Source organism: Bufo bufo, chromosome 4, assembly GCF_905171765.1.
Source record: "Bufo bufo chromosome 4, aBufBuf1.1, whole genome shotgun sequence".
NCBI classification, from domain to species: Eukaryota; Metazoa; Chordata; class Amphibia; order Anura; family Bufonidae; genus Bufo; species Bufo bufo.
Window position 1 is genome coordinate 592,049,325 of NC_053392.1, and position 25,089 is coordinate 592,074,413.

At 47.6% G+C, this 25,089-nt stretch overlaps 2 protein-coding genes across 2 annotated transcripts in view; one reads left to right on the forward strand and one right to left on the reverse strand.

Annotated features, from left to right (window-relative positions):
- Nucleotides 1-8,323, reverse strand: part of BPNT1 (3'(2'), 5'-bisphosphate nucleotidase 1) — a 38,965-nt gene extending 30,642 nt beyond the window's left edge. The window contains exons 1-2 of the mRNA XM_040430456.1: nt 8,227-8,323; nt 4,532-4,686 (exon numbers count right to left, since the gene is read on the reverse strand). Of these exons, the coding sequence (XP_040286390.1) occupies nt 4,532-4,592 (61 nt within the window). The 5' untranslated portion in view covers nt 4,593-4,686; nt 8,227-8,323. The remainder of the gene's footprint in view (nt 1-4,531; nt 4,687-8,226) is intronic.
- Nucleotides 8,303-25,089, forward strand: part of IARS2 (isoleucyl-tRNA synthetase 2, mitochondrial) — an 82,923-nt gene continuing 66,136 nt past the window's right edge. The window contains exons 1-11 of the mRNA XM_040430455.1: nt 8,303-8,554; nt 10,446-10,568; nt 11,329-11,488; nt 12,396-12,544; nt 13,140-13,189; nt 14,727-14,836; nt 16,698-16,788; nt 17,507-17,622; nt 17,741-17,910; nt 18,984-19,074; nt 21,160-21,311. Coding sequence (XP_040286389.1) covers nt 8,357-8,554; nt 10,446-10,568; nt 11,329-11,488; nt 12,396-12,544; nt 13,140-13,189; nt 14,727-14,836; nt 16,698-16,788; nt 17,507-17,622; nt 17,741-17,910; nt 18,984-19,074; nt 21,160-21,311 — 1,410 coding nt within the window. The 5' untranslated portion in view covers nt 8,303-8,356. The remainder of the gene's footprint in view (nt 8,555-10,445; nt 10,569-11,328; nt 11,489-12,395; nt 12,545-13,139; nt 13,190-14,726; nt 14,837-16,697; nt 16,789-17,506; nt 17,623-17,740; nt 17,911-18,983; nt 19,075-21,159; nt 21,312-25,089) is intronic.

Genomic DNA, 25,089 nt, shown 5'->3' on the forward strand with positions numbered 1-25,089 from the left:
CAAATCAAGTTCCGTGGCTCCATTCAAGTCAATGGGTCCGCAAAAAAAACAAAACGGAACACATACTCTGTATGTTTTCCGTATCCGTTCTGTTTTTGCGGAACCATCTATTGGTTGCCGTGCTTGCTCACTATAGGAAAAAGCACTGGCCTGCGCCTACCCCCACGGGCCTGACCACCAGAGGCGCCAGTGCTTTTTCCTATAGTGTGCAAGCACGACCACCACTGATGGATTGCAGGATGGTCGTAACCATGGAAACGAGCAGTGCATAATGTGATGAAAAAATGAATCCAGTCAGAAAATGAAGCAATATGGAGAATCACAATACATTAGTAAGTGCCTTGTATTAACTTTTTCTACATGATAAATGCCATTTGCTGAAGTGAGACATCCCCTTTAAGCCGAAGACATGACTTGATCTTACACTATTCGTTACTATGGATTTTATTTTCTTGTTTTATAACTTTTTGATTACATGTGTATCTTGTCTCACTCGATTGTAACCTTTCACCTGCATGCACGTTGGCTGCAGTGTGGTATTTAGGTTTACAAGTATGAATGCCGCTTAGTCATGAATAAGGACCTAACCACAGGGGTCCGAAACGCGTAGATGCTGTTATTGGATTTTAACCTGCACTAAGAAAATAAAGATAGTCTCCCACTCTCACACCACCTCCTCGTCTCATTCCCTCTCTGTTGGTGTCCCGCAAGGCTCTGTCCTAGGACCCCTGCTCTTCTCTATCTATACTTTTGGCCTGGGACAGCTCATAGAGTCCCATGGCTTTCTGTATCACTCCTACGCTGACGACACTACCTCTCTGGTCCAGACATCACCACCTTATTATCTAGAATCCCACAATGTCTATCTTCCATATCCTCCTTCTTCTCCTCCCGCTTTCTAAAACTTAACATGAATAAAACAGAATTCATCCTCTTTCCCCCATCTTGCTCAACCCCCCCAACAGACCTATCTATCACGATCAATGGCTGCACACTCTCCCCGGTCAACCAAGTCCGCTGCCTTGGAGTGACCTTGGATTCTGTCCTCTCCTTCAGACCACACATCCAAGCCCTTTCCACCACCTGCCGCCTCCAGCTCAAAAACATCTCCCGCATCCGTGCTTTCCACAACTTTGAGTCTGCGAAAATGCTTGTACATGCCCTCATCATCTCCCGCCTAGACTACTGCAACATCCTCCTCTGTGGCCTCCCATCTAGCACTCTCGCACCCCTCCAATCTATCCTCAACTCTGCTGCCCGACTAATCCACCTCTCACCCTATTACTTCTCTGCCAATCCCTTCACTGGCTCCCCATTGCCCAGTGAAGTCAGTTCAAAATACTAAGAAATACATACAAGGCCGTCCATAACCTGTCCCCTCCCTACATCTCTGAGCTACTTTCCCGATACATCCCCACACGCACTCTCCGATCCTCACGAGACCTCCTTCTCTCCTCTCCTCTTATCCCCTCTTCCCACAATCGCCTCCAAGATTTCTCCCGTGTATCCCCCATTCTCTGGAACTCTCTACCCCAACATATCAGACTCTCACCGACAGTGGAATCCTTCAATAGAAACCTGAAAACCCACCTCTTCAGACAAGCCTACAACCAGTGACCCCGCTGCCTCTATACCGCCATGACCAACTTCACCCGCACCTACTGTGTCCTTCTCCCATACCATGTAGATTGTAAGCCCCCACGGGCAGGGCCCTCTCTCCTTCTGTACCAGTCTGTAACTCGTCTTGTTCATGCTTAGTGCAATTGTCTGCATTATGTATGTGCACCGCTCATCATATGTACAGCGCTATGGAATGAATGGCGCTTTAATAATAATAATAGCCACTTTTTGAAGAAGCCGGACCTTTGCAAAGCGTATGAGATTTCACAAACCTCATGCACACTTTGCTTTTTCAGAAATTTACCTGTCGTGCAGATTTAGAAATTCTCGGCATGTCAATTCTTTGTGCGGATTTCACCCTTTTTCAATGCAAGGGTAAGAGCTGCGGCAAAATCTCAACAAATCCGCAATTCACACATGTGCTTTTTGGTGTGGATTTGGTGCAGAAACAGCGCAGGGAAATTTGTGCAGAATGTCTGTTAGGGCTCATGCACACGACTGGCCCCTAATAGAACAGTTCTATCCTTATCCGTAATGCGGACAAAAATAGGACATGTTCTATTTTTTTACGGAACGGAAATACAGAAACGGAATGCACTTCCGTTTTTTTTGCAGACCCATTGAAATGAATGGTTCCGCATACTGTCTGCAAAAAAAAGGACACGGAAAGCAAATACGTTTGTGTGCATGAGCCCTTACCGAGCCCGCACCCGTGTGCAGGTAGCCTAAAGGGTACACGCACGTGGCAGTGTAGGTTATGCAGATTCTCCGCACGTACTTTCATGCGGTTTTCGCTTCGTTTCTGCAGCAAATCAGCACTGAAATCCACGTTATGTGCAGATTTTGATGCGGATTTGCTCCAGATCTCACAGGGAGAAGTCGGCAATGAAAAAACCACATGAACCAATTGACATGCTGCGGATTTCTAAAGCCGAACTGCAGGTCCACTTCTGCACCGTGTACATGAGATTTTGAAATTCCCGCCTACTTAGCCGGTGCTGTATTACAGTGCGGAGTTTCTGCGCAAAAATCTGTGCGTAATACGCACGACGTGCAAATACCCTTGTAGATTTCTAAACCTGACCAAGAATTTTCCGATGTGTCCACGGCGTCATTTTTATGGCTCCTCATCTGGACTGTGAACCAAGGATATGGATTTTTCATGTCCGATCTTTGCAGATATAATCGGCGCCAGTTGTATCTTGCAGCCGCTTATCTCCCCTGCTCTACTGAAATAACAAACGTTCAGCTGATGCGAATGTGCAGACTTCACAAATCACAAGCATTTTTTCCGAAAAAATATTGGAGGTGCCGGACGCCATCCATTACTCCTCGCTGATCGCTCTCGAGCAGGGAGTGGTCAGAGAGCAGTATCTAAGGGCAGGTTAAAGACAGAATCCACATGGAAAAATCTAATGGGCCACAGGATCCACAGCCGAAATCCAAAGCTGACCCTATTTTTCTCCAGCGCCATTCTCTGCGCCGCCAGCCCCACTTCGTCCCGCTGTTTGTATATAAGGCTGCACTGGTGAGGTGCAGGTATACGGCTCGTGACTCTGGCGGACTGATTGGCAGCAGCGGTCACATGCCGTATACCTGTAATTGACTGCGGCAGCCTTGCATACAAACAGCGGGAGGAGGACCGGACCGCGGGACACAGAGAACAGCGCAGGGGAAAGAGGCGGGTATATAGTCATTTTTTAGGCGTCATTCCTCATGCAATCTGCAAATTGCAGATCAACAAAATAAGGGCTTGTTCACACGACCGTGCCACGTTTTACGGTCTGCAAATTGCGGATCCACAAAACACGGATGTCGCCCGTGTGCCTTCCGCAATTTGCGGAACGGATGGCCCTTTACAGAAATGCCTATTCTTGTCCGCAAAACGGACAAGAATAGGACATGACTCATAATTTTTGCGGGGCCACGAAACGGAGCAACGGATGCGGACAGCACACGGAGTGCTGTCTGCATGTTTTGCGGCCCCATTGAAGTGAATGGGTCCGCACCCGTGCCGCAAAAAATGGGGCTCGGATGCGGAACCAAACCACGGTCATGTGCATGAGCCCTAAGGATGAACCATTTTTGCAGAACTTACATACGTATGTATCAACCGTGTCCTTACCCCATCGATATGTCCGTACTGCAACGAGAACAACGCCTACGCTTGGCGGCGAAATGTGGATCACAGACCTATTGAAGTCAATGGGTCCGCAAAAAATTTAATAGCAACAGGGACGGTGGGTGACACCGTTTTTTTACTTTCTATATACTAGTGTAGAAGATAACATTGCTGGGTGTCCGTGAGACCCTTCTGGGGGGGAAAAAAATAAAAATAAAACTTTAACCCCTTCAGTGCTCATTAAACAGTTCTGTAACCTGGTATCTTCTAGACTGAGCTAAACCGGAAAATCTATTGAGTTCAAAGCCTGGCACGGGACCAGCCTGACACCGCGCTGGACACGGAAAGGTCTGACAAGCCCAGAGGGGCCATTACCGGTAAGCACAGACCATTTTTCCAGGGACCGGTGGTGGTCGCAGGTTAATGGGCCTCCCCTGATGTTACCTACTGATCTTTGTTAAAGGGACTGTTCAGGATTACGTCAACATGGCTGCTTTCTTCCAAAAACAGAGCCACCCCTGCCCGTGGGTTGTGTGCGGCATTGCAGCTCCGCTCATTCACTGAATGGAGCTGATCTGCAATACTTTGTGCAACCTGCGTAACCTGGCAGCGCTGTTTCTGAAAGGCAGTAATCCTGCACAACCCCCTTTTAAAGTAAAAAGCTCCTTTTAATGTGTCTTTTCCCATTCAATGTTAGAAACGAGGCAGAATCTGTAACCTATAAAACACGTCAGGCCCTTGCACACGTTTGGCTTGGTCCCTGTATTCCCTCCATAAGAAGCCACCTACCTGCCCGGCGGACGCTGCACAGAGTGGAGACTGTCAGTAGGTGCAGAGGTCTGCACAACATTTCACAGGGCGCAATGTACTTCCTATGTCAGCCGTGTTCCTGCTGGGTCCTAGAGGCCTCGGATCTGCTGACTCATTCTTCTCTCACCTCATTCCTATGGATTGAGCAGATATTTGCAGTAACTGTCCTGAGATAATCACATGATGGAAGGGAATATCGTTATCAATATTAATTGCGTAATTCCTTAAAAAATATATATAATGCAATTCTGGGGTCGTGGTAACTGGTGAGTTGTTCAATGGCTGCACTGCGACACAGGGATCCATGACGGGTATGGCAGACGAAATCGCTGTGTAAGCCCCAGCCTTAGGGCTCATGCACACGAACGTATGGCTTTTATAGTTTTTTGTGGTCCGTTTTTCACGGATCCGTTGTTCCATTTTTTAAGTTCCGTTATGTTTCCGTTTCCTTTCCATTCCATTTTTCCGTATGCCATGTACAGTATACAGTAATTACATAGAAAAAATTGGGCTGGCCATAACATTTTCAATAGATGGTTCAGAAAAAACGGAACGGAAACGGAAGACATACGGATGCATTTCCGTATGTGTTCCGTTTTTTTTGCGGACCCATTGACTTGAATGGAGCCACGACCCGTGATTTACGGCCAAATATAGGACAAGCTCTATCTTTCAACGGAACAACAGACCGTATACGGAACACAAAAAAACGGCCCGTACACCCGCAAAAAAAAGTTCGTGTGAACTAGGCCTTAGGCCTCCTGCACTGCCGTTTTTTTTTTCCCGTTTACTGGCCGTTTTTGGCGTTCCGTATACGGTCCGTATACGGAACCATTCATTTCAATGGTTCCGCAAAAAAAACGTAATGTACTCCGTATGCATTCCGTTTCCGTTTTTCCGTTCCGTTGAAAGATAGAGGATTACTGCCTTTAAACTGGTTTAAAGTAGAACTGGCTTAGTTGTCAATAGCAACCAATCAGATTCCACCTTTCATTTTCCAAAGGAGCTGTCCAAGATGAAAGGAGGAATCTGATTGGTTGCTAGGGGCAACTAAGCCAGTTCTACTTTTCACCAGTTTGATAAATGACCCCCTGTGTGTCTAATCCGCCTGTCATGTGTTACATCCTTCATCCTTCGATTTGACCCTTGCCTTAGGCCTCATCCACACCACCGAGTTCGTTTTTGGTAAAAAAAAAAAATCGTTTTTTTTTGTGGACTCATTAATTTCAATGGGTCCAGTTGCTGACTTATTCTTTTTTTTTTTTTGCAGAAAGGACGTGGATGATCCGTATGTCCGTTCTGCAAAAAGACAGAACATGTCCTTTAGGGCTCATGCACACGGACGTATCTGTTTTGCGGTCCGCAAATTGTGGATCCGTAAAACACAGATCCCGCCAATGGGCATGCCACCATTTTTTTTTTTGACTCTTCTAGAAATGATCTATCCCTGTCCGCAATACAGACAAGAATGGGACGTGTTCTATTGTTTTTTGCAGGGCCCCGAAACGGCTGGAATCATATATAGTGTTTTTTTTTTTGATGCTTTGTTTTTTTTTTTAGCTACAGGTAGGAGCAGACCCCAAAAAGAAGGAGAAGTAGAATGGAAGGACGGATATGTCTCCTCTCTTGTATCCGGCCTTCTGTTTGGTACTGCACCAAAAACCGCAAGTGTGAATCCAGCAGCAAAATCCAGGACGAATGTACAGTCCCATGTATACGGCCACCTTTAGGCAGCATTCACACGACGGACGGGCGGACGGACGTGGCCATGTTGTGGGCTGCAAACTGCGGACCAGGTGGACGCAGGCCAGGTGCGCTCTGCTGAGGTGCGGAGCCATTGACTTCAATGGGTCTACAACATGCAGTGAAATATAGAGCATGTTCTATCTTTTGCGGTGTGGAGGCACGGATCCGGAATCACACGGTTCGGGGTCCAAACTTCCACACTGCAAAAGACAGAACATGTCCTATTTTTCGCCGCATCTTGTGAATAGGTCCAGAGCTTGATGCAGAGCGCACACGGCTTGTGCCCATATTTTGTGGGTCAGCGGTTTGCGGCCCACAACACGAGCATGGCCGTCCCGCCGCCGTATGAATGTGGCCCTAGGCTGGGACTAGACGGCGGTACTGGCCACAACAAGTTCTACATGAAATGCTGCGGTTGCGACAGTCGAAAGAAATCCGACGCAACAGCAATTCTTGGGTGGCAGCATTTTTTGAGTCGCTCTGCAAAACCGTTCTGCCCGGTCGTCGGTTGCGCAATGTGTGTTGTGCCCAAAGTCGCTGTGTAGTCTCGGCCTATGAGGCAGCACACCTCAGAAAAAAAATGTATGTGACTTGTCTTCAGCTCGCTGCCGCGGAGCCGTGATTTGGCTGTAAAGGCAGAACCAAATTACAGAAAAGTCACAGTTGCACGCAACTTCCATTGTGTTCTATGACAGCAAATTCTCGTGCAACTTGCGTCATGTTACCTATAAGGCTGCGGCTACACGGCAATCTTGGCCACAACTGCTGTCAGGCGACTAAGGATTGCTGTGCAGCCACAGAGCAGGTTGCAAGTTGATGCGACCACGACACCAATTTATTATTTTTTTGCTCCTGGGATCACGGCAGCAGCTTCTGAGTCGCTCTGCAGCCCCATTGAGTTCTATGGCTGCACTACGACAGGTGTCACAGCCAAGATCGCCATCTAGCATGAGCCCTAGGGTCCGTGCAAATTTTTTTTTGTAACGTTAGTCAATGGTGTCACCACAGTCGGAAAAAAATCCATCCAAGTCAGATTATTGTGCGACTATCACATCGCAGTCGCAGCACAACACCATTACAAAAAATAATCACGTGACACGTCGCCATGTAGCTGTAGCTTTTTGTTATGTCGTCATGTAGCCAGCCACACGGCGATCTTGGGGTGGGCCCATATCACGTTGTGCCATCCGTTTAACATATATGTAGCCACTGTATGTCACCCGTGTAACGTATACGTTTTTGTATATGATAAATGGATGGCAAAAAACGTGATGTGAACCCAGCCCAAGGTGCACGACAGCTGTTGCGCCCAAGGATCGCAGTGTAGCCGCGCAAGCATAGAAATTTATGGGGTCGTAGCGCCATTCCTACATGTGCCGTGGCCCCAGGATCACAAAAAAACCAACCTGGTCAGACTGCGATTCTCGGGTAACGGTCATGGCCCTCAGGTTATGGCTTAATAGCGATTTTGGGCGTGACACGTGTCGTAACCAAATTTCACAACGTAGCTGGGCAGCCATATGAAGCAATGGGGTCACGGTGCGACTTGAATGTTTGCAGTGACATGTGAATTTCATAAAACCCAACACCGCTGTAGTTTCCGCCATTCGTGTGTGGCGGACTGGCGGTGGCACCATAATGCACCCCCATTCCTATGGCTGCCCCGCTACACCGCCATACATGAAGGTCGGTGGGCATTGTATATAATGTATTTCAATGGTGTAAATGCGACATGCTGCGCAGTAGTAAAAAATAAAAAAAAATCCGATTGCGATAATTGCAGTCGCAGCATGTTGCTTTGCGACCCCCATTGAACTGCAATATATAAAATGTCCTGCAACCAGTGTGGCCGGGTACCATAAAAAACGGCAAAAATAAATTGCATGCGACTTTTCTGGAGCAATTTGTCGCCCTAGATCCGTACACACACGGAGACCTCACCTGGACGTACTCAATGTCACGGCTCAGCCAGGGCTGACAGAACGCGCGCCAGAGCTTTGGTCCTCGGCGGCCGCCGTCCCTGTCACCTCTCCGCTCGCCGTAGTTTCTGTCAGGAACATGTTGACCGTTCTCCGCCGGCGGCTGCCCGGTTCCCACTTTCTCTGGAGAGGGAGAGCCGCCTCCGGGCTGAGCAGCAGCAATGAGAGCCCCGGGAAGAACAACAAGTACCAGGACACCGTGCTGCTCCCTCAGACCGACTTCCCTATACGCCGGAGCCCCGAGGAGACCGTCAGCACCGAGCTGCGCCTGCAAGAGGTCAGGGGGTGAGGGGCAAAGAGTGGGCACTGAGAGGAGGGTGAGGGCAGGGGGATTGGAGCCTATCACACAGGGACTGGGCTGCTGTGCGGTCAAGGGTTCAGGGCAGGAGGCAGGGGGTATGGGAACAAGGGCACATCCTGGGGGGCACTGGGAAGGAGGATCTTTGGGCAGTGGGATGATGGGGGAACTGGAAGGGATGTAATGGGGCACAGGGACTGGGGGGATGTGAGGGGGCACTGGGACAAGGGGGACATTAGGGGCAATGGGAGAAATCAGGGGGCACTGGGCTCAGGGCAGGGGGATTGGGTCTATCAGACGGACTGGGCTGCTCTGGGGCCAAGGATATGGGCGCTGGGACAAGGGTTTAGGGCAGGAGGCAAGGGGTATGGGAACAAAGGCATATCCTGAGGGGCAGTGGGGTGATGGGGGGACGACGACTGGGAAGTATTTGGGGGGCCTTGGAAGCGGGGATCTTTGGACAGTGGGACGATGGGGTATCTGAGGGGGAATTGGAAGGGATGTAATGGGGCACTGGGAGGGATCTCAAAGGGGATGGGGATCTCTGGGGACACTGGTTCAAGGAAGACATTAGAGGGCATCGAGATGGGACGAATCTCGGGGCAATGGGAGATGTCCGGGAGCACTGGGTTGGGAGGGATCTTGGGGTAGTGGGATGACGGAGTAAGGCAATGGGACACTGGAACAAGGGGGATATCAGGTGGGATTGGGATGGGAGGAACTTTTGGGGGCACTGGAACAATGTAGGGGCACTTGGATGGGAGTGATCGCAGGCGGCACTGGGATGGGAGAGAAGTCAGGGGGATCTCACTGGGGAAGAAGGGAGGACAGGTGGCACTGGGATGGGTGGGAGGTCAGGGGGGGATCTCACTGGGGCAGGAGGGAGGACAGGGAGCACTGGGATGGGGGGGGTCTCACTGTGGCCGGAGGGAGGTCAGAGGGCACTGGGATGGGTGGGAGGTCAGAGGGCACTGGGATGGGTGGGAGGTCAGGGGGGGATCTCACTGGGGCAGGAGGGAGGATAGGGGGCATTGGGATGGGGGGATCTCACTGGGGCAGGAGGGAGGTCCGAGGGCACTGGGATGGGTGGGAGGTCAGGGGGGGATCTCACTGGGGCAGGAGGGAGGTCAGAGGGCACTGGGATGGGTGGGAGGTCAGGGGGGATCTCACTGGGGCAGGAGGGAGGACAGGGGGCACTGGGATGGGTGGGAGGTCAGGGGGGATCTCACTGGGGAAGGAGGGAGGACAGGTGGCACTGGGATGGGTGGGAGGTCAGGGGGGGATCTCACTGGGGCAGGAGGGAGGACAGGGGGCACTGGGATGGGGGGATCTCACTGGGGCCGGAGGGAGGTCAGAGGGCACTGGGATGGGTGGGAGGTTAGGGGGGATCTCACTGGGGCAGGAGGGAGGACAGAGGGCACTGGGATGGGCGGGAGGTTAGAGGGGATCTCACTGGGGCAGGAGGGAGGTCAGAGGGCACTGGGATGGGTTGGAGGTCAGGGGGGATCTCACTGGGGCAGGAGGGAGGTCAGAGGGCACTGGGATGGGTTGGAGGTTAGGGGGGATCTCACTGGGGCAGGAGGGAGGTCCGAGGGCACTGGGATGGGTGGGAGGTCAGGGGGGATCTCACTGGGGCAGGAGGGAGGACAGAGGGCACTGGGATGGGTGGGAGGTCAGGGGGGATCTCACTGGGCAGGAGGGAGGACAGAGGGCACTGGGATGGGTGGGAGGTCAGGGGGGATCTCGCTGGGGCAGGAGGGAGGACAGGGGGCATGGGGATGAGAGGGAGGTGAGGGGTGGGCAGTGTGATGTATGTGCCAGCTCTGCTCCTTACTATAACTCTGATGTATTTTTATGTTTTTCCTCACAGGAGGCAAACTTCTTGCAGCTTTATAATTGGCAAAAAGCGAAAAAAGCAAAGAAGGAATTCAGTCTACATGACGGCCCCCCCTACGCTAACGGAGACCCCCACGTGGGACATGCACTTAATAAAGTAAGGGCTTCAGGGGTTGTGTCTGATCAGCGTCGATCATCCTTACCCCTCAGATATGGTCATCCAGTTGTATTTTTTCACCCTATTACCCGACAGCTGCTTATCTCACCCGAATAGCCGCTCACATGCCATGTACTATCTCACAATTATAATTCCTCCCCATTTCAAGGCCTCTGCTTGCTGACTGGGAATGGGGAAGCTCTTCTTTACACCTAGTAGCTGAACAGCCTATATACTGTAGATCTAATGCTTCTCGCGGCTGGGAGTTTGCTACAGTTGTCACCAGTCTAGACAGCATACTGTGAACTAACCAGTCTGGAGCGATACAATGTAGCAGGAGAGACAATTGGGCTGCTAATAGACCTAATACATCTCAAAGCTGAGGGTTTGTTACAGTTGCATTCAGTGTGTGTGTATTTTTGCACAGATCTCACAGGCTGTTTAGCTTCTTGAGGATTCTCTTCCTTAGTGCATATAGCACCCGCAGAACTGAATACCATGACATGCCAAGTTCTGCTGCAGTCTCTGTGTGTAAACCACGGCGGGTAGCTGCGCGCAGGTCATACCCACTGACTGTGGCTAATCCAGGGCATTCCGTGGCAATGCTAACTGAAAGCCGTGGCAGGAATCAGAGGGTCAACTTCCAATTTCTGTCAGTGTCCAAAAATGCACATCTTTCAAAAGGTGATGTGCCAATTGCTTCACCAGCTTCCATTTCTCTCCATGATGGTTTCACCTCATACACTCCCATGTTTTGCAGATTCTGAAGGACATTACAAATCGTTTCCACATGATGAGGGGCTACAAAGTGACCTACGTGCCGGGTTGGGACTGCCACGGCCTGCCTATAGAACTGCGGGCCCTGGCAGAGATCGGGGACAAAGCTGACAGTCTCTCCCCACTCGAGATAAGAAGCAGAGGTATGACTGAATGGGGGGGAGGGTTACAAGTTTATCATCAGATTCATTTCTGAAAGGTGTTGAGTACCATAAGTTATTCAGAAAGCCCCGCAAATGTAGGAATAGTTCTAAAATAATAACAGAAGGCCTACTCATGCCATTTCACCCTCCCCGCTCAATAGGCTACAGGTGTCTGTATACCTCACGTGACCGCTGCAGCCAGTCATTAGCCTCTAGAGCAGTGTCGGAAGCGCATGAAATGATTGAGTATACCGTCTTTTATTATTTGATTACCTTTCCTGCCTTGGGGGGCTTTTTCGAATAACTCGGGCAACTTTAAAGGGATTCTCCAGGACGTTGTCATTGATAACTTATCATTGGGATATGGGGTCTGACCTCCCGGACCCTTGCCAACCAGATAAACGATAAATGTTGCCTGAAAATGGCACGTTTCAGCCGACCATAATTTCCAAATGTAAATTGAACGATCGTTTGTGATGGCCAACAGCAGATGTCATCTTTCTGGTTTGGAAATTTCATGTGTGGTCACCCAAAAATACAATTGTATGCCGTGATTGGCTGATAATTAGCCATTTTTTTTTTTTCGAAACTAGCTCACTAGTTGGGCAGTTTCCTCTGCTAGGGTCCTGTCCCCACAGACGATCCATCTGCATTCCAGACAGTATACACCCCCAATAGTAAAATGTTGTGGTATTGAAGTCAAGGAATAACCCTGCAATTTTACTGAAAATGTTGCACAGCCTGAGTGTGGCATGGAAGTCCAAGAGACGCTGTCAACACAATGTTAGGGCATCTTTGTCCTCCGTGTCTGCACTTGTCATTGGCTGCAAAGCATCACATGACAATCACTACTTACCATGTGACAGAGAAGAGTTCCAGTGATAATGTCTCCTCTGCTTCTCTTCAGCTAGGGCATTTGCAGAAAAGGCCATTGAGAAGCAGAAGTCCTCCTTCATCCGCTGGGGGGTAATGGCGGACTGGGATAACTGTTATTACACGTTTGATAAGAAGTACGAGGCAAAGCAGCTGGATGTTTTCTTCAAGATGCACGAGAAGGTAAGACAGAGTACTCCGTTCTCCGGCCATATTTATACCTAGGGCTTCTGGGCTGATTTGAAAAATGATGGGCCTGGGAAAACTTCACCACAAGGCCTTATTCACACAGTCGGTGTTTGGTCAGCGATTTCCATCAGTGATTGTGAGCTGAAACCGCCATCACTAGCTGATGACTGTCAGGGAACCCCCGCTGATCAGCTGCTGTGTGTGGCTCTGTCAACGGAAGTGAACGCCGGAGCTACACCGCACCAGCAACACTGCAGGAGCTCACTACCACCGCAATGGGAGCAGCGCTTTAGTAGCCAGCTCCCAATGCTACTTTGTCAGTGGTGCTGTGTGGGACATCAGCTAGTCATGGCCTATCCTGATGATCACTTAAAAAACCCTGGACAACCCCCAACCTATGTTTCATGAAAGTACATCAAATATTAGTTCAGCAGCCCAAGAAAAAAGTTAGAGCCGTTTAACCACCATGTGTGCAAAATGGCAAAAAAAGTTTCTGTCATTTAGGACTGAAGCACTCTTGTTGTTAAGGGGTTAACAGTTTTGCTCCGGTGCATTTACAGTATTCACTTTTATATTTTTTGTTTCATAGGGCCACATATACCAGGATTACAGACCCGTGTTTTGGTCCCCATCCACGAAGTAAGAAATGTCATGCCTGCCCTAGAGCTATTGCTTTCTTTTTAGTTTGATTCCAAGAATATAGGAGCAGTAGTAGTGGTAGTAGTGGTTGGATGCTCACAACTGGAAATCATTGTATGGTAAATCGTAAGACTGCCTTCCAGGGGATTAAAAGGCTAAAACATAACCTGCGATGTCCTAACTTCTGTTATGAAGCGCTGGCACTTAAAGGGCTTTTCCAGTATTTTTTATTGATGGCCTGTCTGGTTACTGCAGTGCTGTTCTCTTTCACTTCAAAAGCAGTAACCAGCTCTGTCCACCGCACAATGGACAGAGCTGGGTAGTTTTGGTGCTTATTTTCGGCGCTGGACCTACTTGGGAGCAGCTGGTGGGGGTGCAAGGTTTCAGACCCCTCACAATCTGATATTGATAGGCTATAAATATTAAATTCCAGGAAAACCCCTTTAAAGGAGACATATGTATGTATGCATCTTCACTTTCCCCCAGATGTCAGCTTTCAGGGTAAAGAAGGTTGTCAATGCTGAATTTCAACATTTTCAATCCGTTCCGTTGTCACCTGATGTACGCCACCGCCAGAGGTGACTGGATGTGTACTGGGTGGGTCGAAAGAGACAGCTGTCGAACATGGGTTTGGCTGGCGGCTATCTGAAGTGTATAGACACCTTTAGGCCCCATTCACACGTCCGCAATTTCGTTCCGCATTTTGCGGAACGGAATTGCGGACCCATTCATTTCTATGGGGCCGCACGATGTGCGGCCCGGCTCCGGAAATGTGGACCTGCACTTCCAGGTCCACATTTCAGTTTCCGAAAAAAATAGAACATGTCCTATTCTTGTCCGCAATTGCGGATAAGAATAGGCATATTCTATTAGTGCCGGCGATGTGCGGTCCGCAAAATGCGGAACGCACATTGCCGGAGTCCACGGATCCGCAAAACACGTTACGGACGTGTGAATGGGGCCTAAGGGTAGGTTCACGTGGAGGAGGATTTCAGCAGATTTTACTGCAGGTTTTTCATCCAAAGCCAGAAGTGGATCAAAAAGGAATTGTAAATATAAAGGAAGGACTTCTCCTTCCTGCTGGATCCATTTCTGGCTTTGGCTGAAAAACCAGCAGGAAAATCTTTATCCTCCTGCAAAAGACTCCATATGAACCTAACCTAAGCATACTGACTGTGTCACCTGTTGCAGCTGCTGTTTGTACTCCAGAGCTGCTCTTCTCCTTCTGCATTTAGAATCAGTAAGTTGGAGGCTGTGCAGAAGATTTTTGTTATCCAGACCTTTCCCTGCTGTATATTGTATTCCAATAGTCACAGCTCTGCACTGATATACTGGTGTACTACATACATGACAGCACACATACTGTGGAAACTAACGATGAAAACCTCTCCTCTTAGGATTTTAATTTATTATAATTGGTGTAGAAAATGTTGAAATGTACATTTTTGTTAGCATGTAGAAATGAGACCTGTATTCAGTTCTGCTAAATGTCCCTCCTATCTTGACGCATGTTCTGTTTTTTTCCACCTCCTTCTAGAACAGCGCTGGCTGAGGCCGAGTTAGAATACAACCAACAACATGTCAGCCGATCCGTCTTTGTTAAATTTCCGCTGCAGAAACCTCCTCCTAAACTTGCTTCTGTAATTGGTAATTTTTCTTAAAATACATTCATTCTATTTGTATTAATTATCTGCCTGCCGCATAGAGAATACGTCTTGACAAGAAGAAAATGAAAAGTCTCATCCATAGGCATGCGCACTGCCGCTCCATTCAGCTGTACAACTGGAATACCCCTTTAATCTAAAGTGCACTGGAGTAACATGTGAGGCACACACATCTTAATACATTTGCTGGGTCTCTGGTTATGTATGCACCAGAAGGTCAAGTTATGCCAGCTGGTGTAAATGTTTGCCATTAACTGACTTCAGTTTGACCTATTAAGTTTGGGCCATTTACCTCCTTCCCTGACCAGACGCATTTTTAGTTTTTTAGTACGTGCATCTTTGAAAGCCAGAAATTTTTTCTGTTCGTGGAGATACCTGGCACCTAGCGATGGCATGATTACTGGGACTAGAGCAGGAAGCAGCATTGCCTAATCTTTATATATTAATATATCTCATTACTGCCTTCACTATACTTCCACGGCAGCACAATAAGCAGGCAGTGTTATATGCTGACCGCCCGGATGTTTCATGTCTGCAGGCGGGGGGCAAGCGGTAGAGGTACAGGTTGCAGGAGGCCATGCTTGTTCTGAAAAGCCCAGCCCACTTAAAAAATGGAAAAAATGTTGAGTGGTGCCTTTTTCCCCCCAAAATCTTGGCACAGATCTCTTGATAAATTCCCTGCAATAGGATGTTGTGCATACAAACTATCCGCTGTGGATTTGCCGACAGTGTAATACAGCTGACACCCGCAATGCCCAGGATTGGAGAGAACTCTGTTCTCTGAGCCCCACAGCTCTGTGGTTGCTATGACCAACTGGGGCCTTGTGAAGACCTGTTGTAGTAAGCTGCCTATTAAGGCATGCCTGCGGCATGACTTGACAGACAGCCAGTAAAAATCCCATTATAGTACAAATCCAATAGACAGCTCACAATACCTGTGTGTGTTGCGCGGGAAGGGGCAATCCCCAAACACCTGGTAATGAAAAAATGGCAGAATAACCAGAAACAATGTTGTATGTTTCTGGTTATTCTGACATTATGCAGTTGAGAAAGGCTGGAGGGGCCGAAACGCGTCCTGTACTAGATCATTTGTGGATGAAATAAAAGCATATCTACTCAGAAGAAAAAACGTTGCTAGGATTTTTTCATTACCAGTAAAAATCCCATAGACTGCAAAAGAGAGGATTGCATATAAAGGTCCTATAGTATAAGGGTACATAAAAAAAAAATGTTAAAAAAGCCCACATACATTAAAAATTCTAATCACTCCCTTTCCCAATTTTCACCTCTCCTTTGTTCTCTTCTGTCCTTATACTATAAACACTGATAAGAACCAGTATCCTCCGGTTAGGTCATCAGTTTTTGACACCCGGGACCCCCGCTGATCAGCTATTTGAGCACCAGCACTAGCAATAGCGCCATGGCTTTCTCGCAGCTTTCCCGAGGCCATGTGACGTGACTTTCACATGGCCTAGGCCCAGCCCCATTTAAGTGAATGGGGCTGAGCTGCGATATGAAGCACAGCTGCTATACAAGGTACAAGGACTGTGCTTGGTGAGCAGAGAGGAGGCCGCGGAACTGGGGCTTTCTCAAACAGCTGATTGGTGGGGATCTCAGGTGTTGGACCCTCATCTCAGAAAACCCTTTTAAGTTCAAAATAGCCTGATTACTTACATGACAGTAAAGAAAGGCCCGATGTTACCATTTTACTGCAGGAGTTTTGTCATTGCTAAATTATTGGCCGTTTATGAAAGTGTTGGAGTCGGAGTCAGAACTTTGGCTTACCAACTCCATAGCCCTGAGTGATACTGGAATTATTATACGGGTTCTTGTCTCCTTCACAGATGGAGCCACAGCGATCAGTGCTCTGATTTGGACAACACAGCCGTGGACCATTCCAGCTAATCAGGCGGTCTGCTACATGCCAGATACCACGTATGTCCCTTGCAGTATTCACACATTATGATGCAATGTTTTTGTCTAATGCAGCAGAGTTGTCATCTTCTTAGAGGGCTATTACTATGGATGACAGAATTAGGCAGAACAACCCTTTAACTTTTAATAAACCATGACTGTGGAGGACAACTATCATTTCAGAAGCGCTCCGTGCTATGTACCCGTGGTTTCTGCTTGGCTGTCTTTGTAGATCGCAGCGAGCAGTTTACAGTTGAATCCATACACTCTGATCTTCAAGGAGAGACAACTAAATAGGCACAGCGCTCATATGAGCATTTCTGCAGGTCTCAAAACGACTAACATAAGATGTAGAGCAGGCGCTTAGTCTGAAAACACTGTATTTTCTATCGTATTTACACCATTGGGCATAAATACAATGATAAATCTCCCGCATAAATACAATGATTCCTGCACTGGGGGGAGCTCTGTGTAAATTTATACAGCTGTCATTCAACTCAATCGAAGTTGTAAAACTCTCTATGCACGGACCCCCACCTTCCCTAGTGGCCGCTGCAAGAATTGTTAGGGCACTGTGATGTGAAGGAGGAGGAGTTCAGCACCAGGCCCCCTCTTACCATAGGCCCATTAATATACCTCAGTGCACATGACTGTAACACTTTGGTCGACTAGTCGTGCAACATAATCAGCTGAACCACATGTGTTGATGATAATTTAACATTCATTGTACTTATTCCAGCTATGCCATTGTAAAGTGTGGATCCTCAGGAGAGCTCTTTATTCTGGCTGCTGATTGCGTGGACGCCACTGCTCTGTCCATGGGGACTCATTTTGAGGTCATTTCAACATTTAAAGGTAATTTTGTTAGGTATGCCTATGGACACTCTCTCAATCTTGCCAAAGTCTGATCTTAGTGTTTTGGCGTCACCGTTTTGAGTAATTCTTTTTAACTCTTCCTTCTCTGGCAATCCAGGAGCTGATCTGGAAAACGGCATCTGTGATCACCCCACAATACCAGGACGCTCCTCTCCCCTTCTGGCTGCAAACCATGTCACTATGGGTAAAGGCACTGGCCTTGTGCATACTGCCCCTGCCCATGGCATCGAAGATTATGGAGTCGCCTCTCATCACAAGTTACCTGTGGTTAGTGAACAGTCACACATGTAATAAATGCAAATTAGTTTCAATCCTACAATCATTAATTACAGATTGCCCATAGACCCTACAGGGAAATCTACCGGTGGGCCGATGCCCAGGGGGACACCCAAGCCTTTGTCCGAGTACATGGCGATCTGATGCTCTCTGCATTAAGGAATGTTCAGGTTCTTTTGCACCTGGCCACCGGTGGAAAATGTCCTTCCTTCAACTAGATTGCGGTCCTAAGGATAGAGATACTGTTGAATACTGCAGCAGGGTCAGCAGCATTTTATGCTGGACTGTGATATTTGGTTCTGTTGGGGTGGACTTTTGTGCTGCACTACAGTATTGCTGGCCCCACCCAATTATATAAGCCCTGCCTTCTGTCAATTTGGACCCGCCTACAACGTGGGGCCACTTTAGGTTCCCAGTCCGCCCCTGGATTGGAAATCATGTCTAAAAACTGCCAAAAGGAAAGGTGTCGGTGGTCTCCCTATCAACCAGTCAGTTCACTGCTTTCTTTTTTAAACCCACTCTGGAAAAAAGAAAGATGGAGTCTGGTTGTTATGGACAACACTGGTCTTTTTCTTACAACAATTTTCGTCATAAGTATTTTGGGAGAAATTTTTCAAAAAGTGGTGCAAGGGAAAAATGAAGAAGTTGGTAATGGCAACCAGTCGGATTCAATCAGCTTTGCCACTAGACCCTTTACACTAGTTTTCATATGTCTTCCCTATTAGGTAACTAAACTTACGGAGGCCAGTCATTTTAGCCATAATGTTGTTGTTTTTTTTTTCTGGTTACATTACATAGATGTGTGCGTGAACGTGTGTATAGTTGTTTTTAGTTGCCTATCACAACTTCCATTCTAGCTGGCACATAGGTCAGGGCCCTGGAACATTATTCCACTGGCTTGGTTTGGACTTCTTCCCATCCTCCTGCGCTCTCCACTGCATACTCATCATGTCTCGCCAGCACTTAGTCACACCAGGCCATATGCTTGCAGGCAACATCTTCATAAGTACAATGAGATGAACTTTAAATAATTCTTGCCCCTCTCAATTTTTTGTTTTCTAAAGGACTGCTTGGTGGATGAAGCTGGCCGCTATACTGCTGAAGCAGGAGCTGATCTGGAAAATAAAGTGGTGCTTGAAGATGGAAATGAGGCCGGTATGTACTCGCTCAAAGGAACATAAAATGTGAAAATGCAGGAGGTTCATATATAGACTATATTGTGGCTTGAAGAACTCTGCCATGTGGCACATTCAAACCTGACGTGTGCTGTACCATTTGCCTCGAAATACTAATAGGAACTCGCACTAGATAGGTCATCAATATCTGATCGGTGGTGTCCGACTTCTGGCACACCCGCCGATCAGCTGTTGGAAGAGAACGCAGCGCTTCTTCGAACTCTGCATTCTCATCACTGTTTACCTGCTCGCCGTCCACAGTGTAAGTACAGCTCCTCCGTCCCATTGACTTGAATGGGACAAAGTGTGTAACCACAACTGCTCTGTCCTATTCAAGTGAATGGGATGGAGTAGCTGTAAGTACACTGCTTGCCACTGCAATGTCAACGGCAAGCACAAGCGCCGCATTCTCGTCATTGGAGGGGGTGCTGGGAGTCAGACCCTCACTAATCTGATATTGATCACATAACCTGAGGATAGGTCATCAATATGGGGAAAGCAGAAAAACCCTTTAAGGCATGCTGAATTTTAGGTTACAGGTTTTCCTCATTGATGACAAAATGTGGAAAAATCCTGATATTCAACAAAACATTTCCCATAAAAATAAGGTAAAACCAGTGATTTACTGTGCTTTAGAAGTTTTTTTTAAATGCACTAGTAATTCCTTTTGCACCACTCCTTTTTTGCTGCAGAGAGAAACAGAGCGAGAGAATATGTGATAAGATTGTGCGAGTTCCTCCTCATTAGTATTATAAGGCAAATAGTACCGCACACCTTATCAGGTTCCAAGGTGTCACATGGAAGGATTCCTTAAAGGGTTTGTCCACTTTTCACTATTGAAGACCTATCCTCAGGATCATTTATCAATATCAGATCGTCGGGGGTCCAACTCTCAGCACACCCGCCGATCATTTGTTTGAAGAGAAGGCTCTGTAGCATTCACTTGAACAGACAGAGCCGTCCCATAGAAGTGAATGGTGACTCAATACTTGTAATTACACTGATCACTACTGCAATTTCTGCAGCGAGCAGGTAAACAGGGAAGAGAAGTTAGTGCTTGTATGAGCACTGCCTTCTCTTCAAACAGATGATTGACAGGTGTGGCGGGAGTCGGAACCCCGCCAATCTGAAATTGATGACCTATCGTAAGGATAGGGCATCAATAGTAAAAAGCGGACAACCCCTTTAAACCGAAATATAGTCTAAATAAATCTACGGCACACTTTGTCTTAATGCAAAATTAAAGTTTATTCAATCACATCATTGATACTGATGCACATGTCTAAGGCTGGGTTCACACCTGAGCGTTTTACAGCACGTTCCTACGCGCTGTAAAACGCTCAACAGGCAAGAACCAATGATTCCCTATGGGAATGGTTCTCACCTAAGCGTTTTACAGCGCGTACGAACGCGCTGTAAAACGCCCTACGCCCCAAGAAGTACAGGAGCTTCTTTGGGGCGTTCCCGTACATAGACTTCCGGGAACGCGCGACAATGGGCGTTCGCTTGCACAGGAGCCGCGTATGTGAGACGCCCGTAGAATCGCGCATACAGAGCGCTTCATCCAGTACGCTCAGGTCTGAACCCAGCGTTATGGATGTTCCTTCCAGCACTGATAGGAAAAATCCTAAAAAACATTTTAGTCAAGATGACCTTTCTCAGGTTGTAGCTATAGCACGAGGAAGATCATGGATCGATGTGAATAGCTCCTACAGTAGACATCTCTTCTCCATTTATGGCAGCGGCTATGCCCACTGATTCCATACTCCTGCTGCGCCAGATACAACTTGAGAAAGGTCATCTTGACTAAAACGTCATTTACACTAACTTAATATTTCCCAGAAACGTGAATATTGGAAGGAACAGTAATTAAATGTGTGCATCAATATCATTTGCAATGGTCAAATTAACAACCGTCGATTTCCATAAACTATTTTCCTTATTAGTAATTAGGGGTTTTCTCCCTTTAGATGAGATGTACAATGATGCCCTGCCCACGTGGTCCTGGATGTAGAGACATCTGTGTGTTGGGTGTCGCCCATTTAGACTTATTTTTCTCTTCCAGTCATACAGATGTTGCTCGGCTCCAAGAATCTGATAAAAGAAGAAAGTTTTGTTCACAGTTACCCATATGACTGGAGGACCAAGAAGCCGATCATCATCCGAGCCAGTCAGCAGTGGTTTGTGAACACGGCTAATGTTAAAGACAAGGCTCAGGTAACAGCAGGCACTGATTATTACATGCAGACATTATTCTACATGAAATTAGATCTCATCTAAAGCATTTATCTATATATATATATATAAAGAAGGACGTATGTATGTGTGTTCCGCGATCACTCAAAAGCGCAGCCATCTATTTCAACTAAACTTGGTATACACATCCCTTGCTACCTGGAAAGAAATCTTGTGGGGTCTCAGCTCTCTAGGATGTACCGTTCCCGAGATATTCCCAAAAAATGACCTGCATTAGCCAGTACAGGCCTGGAAGTCATTCTCTTCATATCCCAACTGCCATACACACGGTCACATGACCCTTATCAGCCAATAGAAGCTTGCAGGCCCTTAGTCTCCACATACACACAGTTTTACTCCAGGTTTCCATAACAACCCAGCCATTTTTCTTCACTGCTGTAGGTCAACTTTAGGCTAGGGTTACACGGCGACAATAAGTCGCACCACACATAGGGCACAACTACGCTGCTACTTGTGTCGCTCAACATTGATGTCGCACCAATGTCACGCGACAATTTTTATAATGATAGTGTATGGTGTTGCACTGCGACATGTGACATGCTGTGACGCAACAGTCGCAAAAAAATCCATCTTGGATACTTGTCCGTGAAAATCAGGACATGGCCCCATTGAAGTCTATGGGTCCGCAAAAATACTGAATGCTATCCGTTTTTTTGCAGATCCGTTTTTTTGCGGATCCGCAAAAAAACGGATAGCATTCAGTATTTTTGCGGACAGCATACGGCCGTCTGAATGAGCCCTAAGTCTGACGACAAGCAATAAAGCCATTGTTGGGGGGAGGCTGAGAGATTTCCTCGGCCCCTGGGAGAAGATAACAAAAAATCCCTGGGGTCTGGAAATCATTCGGTCAGGATACAAAATAGAGTTCACTTCCATCCCCCCAACAAAATTTGTCATCACAAATGTAGGCGCCAGAAATTCCAGGCAAAACATTCTTTCGGGTGTCCAGGAACTAGTGGAAAAAGGAGCAGTAGTTCCAGTCCCAGTTTCCCAATTAAAACAGGGATACTATTTGACTCTGTTTCTAGTAAGCTGTGCGCTGCGATTGGCCAGCGCTGCAGCAAGACACGCCTCATACAAAAAATCAGTCAGAGGGAGCGCAGACACCGGAGCCTATACCGGGCGAACGGAGCGGCGCCCAGACATACTAGTAAGTGCAGGGGGACCCCTGGGCACCGCTCTGCCCACTGATCTAGTTAGGTTTTAGTTTCTACAGTTGTGAAAGGTCCTCTTTAAGATTAATGTATTTTACTGTTATCGTTTATGGCAGATATGAATGCCCTATTTTGCACTGATTAATTTCGTGTTATATTATAATAGGTTCTCAGTTCTGTCCCTTTAATAGAGATCCTTTCTTGGTATACACAGATTTGTGAAATGCATAGTGTCACCGCTAGGGGGAGCAAACTGAAGTCTGATTTATAAGGCTGATTTTGAGCATAGGTTGCTCATCCTAGTGGTGGCTTTGTGTGGTTAATCAGGGTAAAATCCATATATCATTATGATACAGTAGTATAATGTTACTTAACCCCTTAAGGGCTGTTTCACACGAGCGTGTGCAGTGCAGAAATCACGCTCCGTGCCTCTGCACGACCTTACTTACAGAATTATACTGGCAGCTTTATGTTCTTGATTCATCGAGTCTATAAACTGCCAGCGTTCTTTCATCATTTTGGGGTCAGGGATAGCTGTAAATCCCCCAAATGTGATCTACCAGACGCTGATCATCTTCATATGCTGTAGGAGTGCTGTAGTATTTGTCCCTTATGATTAGCCATGCTTGATTTTATATATTGGGTATATGGTATTCGGCTTTTAGCTGAACTGTCTCTATGTCCCTTGGGAATCCTACAGGAAAATAGGGTTGTCGCGATACTATAAAAAAGTATTGCAATACTCGATACCACGCAAAAAAAATAATACACCAAAAAAGCAGAAAATAGAAAAGAGTCCATTCCGCATTTTATGGAACGTCCGGCCCATAATCAAACAGTCTGATTCTATTTTTTGGGGGGACAAGGTGACAAAAAATGGCTAATTGCGCAGTTTTTATAAAAAAAAATTCTGTTACGGCGTTCACCGCATAGGAGATTTTTTTTATATTTTATTAGTTCGCACTTTTTTGGGCGTGGCGATATGTAATATGTTTATTTCTCGCCCATATTCATTGGGGGACACAGGAAACGTGGGTATATGTCCTCTAGGAGGCGTTGACACTAGATAAAGCTGTTAGCTCCTCCCCTGGCAGCTATACCCCCTCCAGCCTGGAGAGAGCTTCCGTTTTTTAGTTTAGAGTCATAGGAGGCAAGACCTCCCTGCCTTATGCTCCCGCCTAGCAGTCCCCTGCCCTCAGAAGCCACTGGCACCGCCCCTGGTCTTTTTACCTCTTCCTGGCCGGCCACTTTTGTTAGGCCGGTATCGGTAGAGATGCAGTGCAATTGCTATATGCACGATTAACCCCTTCCTGCCTCTTATCCAGCCTTAACACCGCTGGTAGATCAGTGGTAATGCCGTTGCACCATGTCAGGGTGTCTGTGTTCAAAAACGTCTTCAGCCTCTTAAAAAAATTAAAATAAAAAATAAATGTAACATTAACCATGCGGTGCCAGACTGGGTCCGTGCTCTATTCCGGACACAGGAGGAGCGGCTGTTGGGTTGATAACTCTCTATCCGCGCAATACAGTAAAGGACCCCTGAAGGTTCCCAATCCGCCCTTCGGGGCCGTTTGGTTGATAATCCTCCACCTACGCAATCCAACGGAGGACCTCTGACAGTTTCCAATCCACCCTCCTGGGTCGTTTGGCTCATAATTCTCCATCTGCGCATTCCAATGGAGGACCTCTGGATGTCCCAATCCACCCTCCGGGGTCGCTTGGCTGATTATTCTCCACCTGCGCAATCCAGTGGAGCACCTTTGGAACTTTCCAATCCACCCTCCGGGATCGTTTGGTTGATAATGCACCGCCTGTGCAATCTGATGGATGGGCCTCTAGAAGTTCCCATTCCACCCTCCGGGTAGTTTGGTTGATAAGTCCCTGCCTGCGCAGTCCGCAACTGCCAGAGACGAGATTCTGAGGGGTAGACCTACGCGCAAGCGGGCCACAGTAAGACATATTTTCTCCTTGAATATCTCCGCACCCACTCTTCCTCCCTGGGTTACGCTCAGACACACCCTCCCTCCAGGAGAGGGTCCGTCCGAGAGGGGGGGGGGGGGGGGGGAATCGCTGATTCAGACCCTGACATCAATCCGTAGTAATCTCCCAGGATTGCGTCTACGGTGGCCAGCAGTACTTGTATGCATTACCCCCTTCCATAGGCGGAGTAATTGCACTTCTACGGGATACAGTACTTGCCTTATACATTGTCCCCTGCTATTGGTGGACTAAGTACCAGAACACTAAGTACCAGTGCCGGACGTATTTTTTCCCCCCTTCTGTAGGTGGCAAAATGGCATCTCCGCTGGGTTCAGTACCTGCTGTATGCATTACCTTCCATAGGTGGCGTGATGACATTATCACTGGTTACAATGTGTGCTGTATGCATTACCCCCTTACTTAGGTGCAATGATTGCACTCCCACGGGGTACAGGACTTGCCATATGAACTAGTTCCCGCCGTGGGCATTAATCCCCCTTCAAAAGGTGGAGTATTTTCCCTACCACTGGCTTAAGTACTTGCTGTATGCTTTCCACCTTTAGGTGGAGTAATTGCACTACCATTGGATACGGTCCCGACTGTCG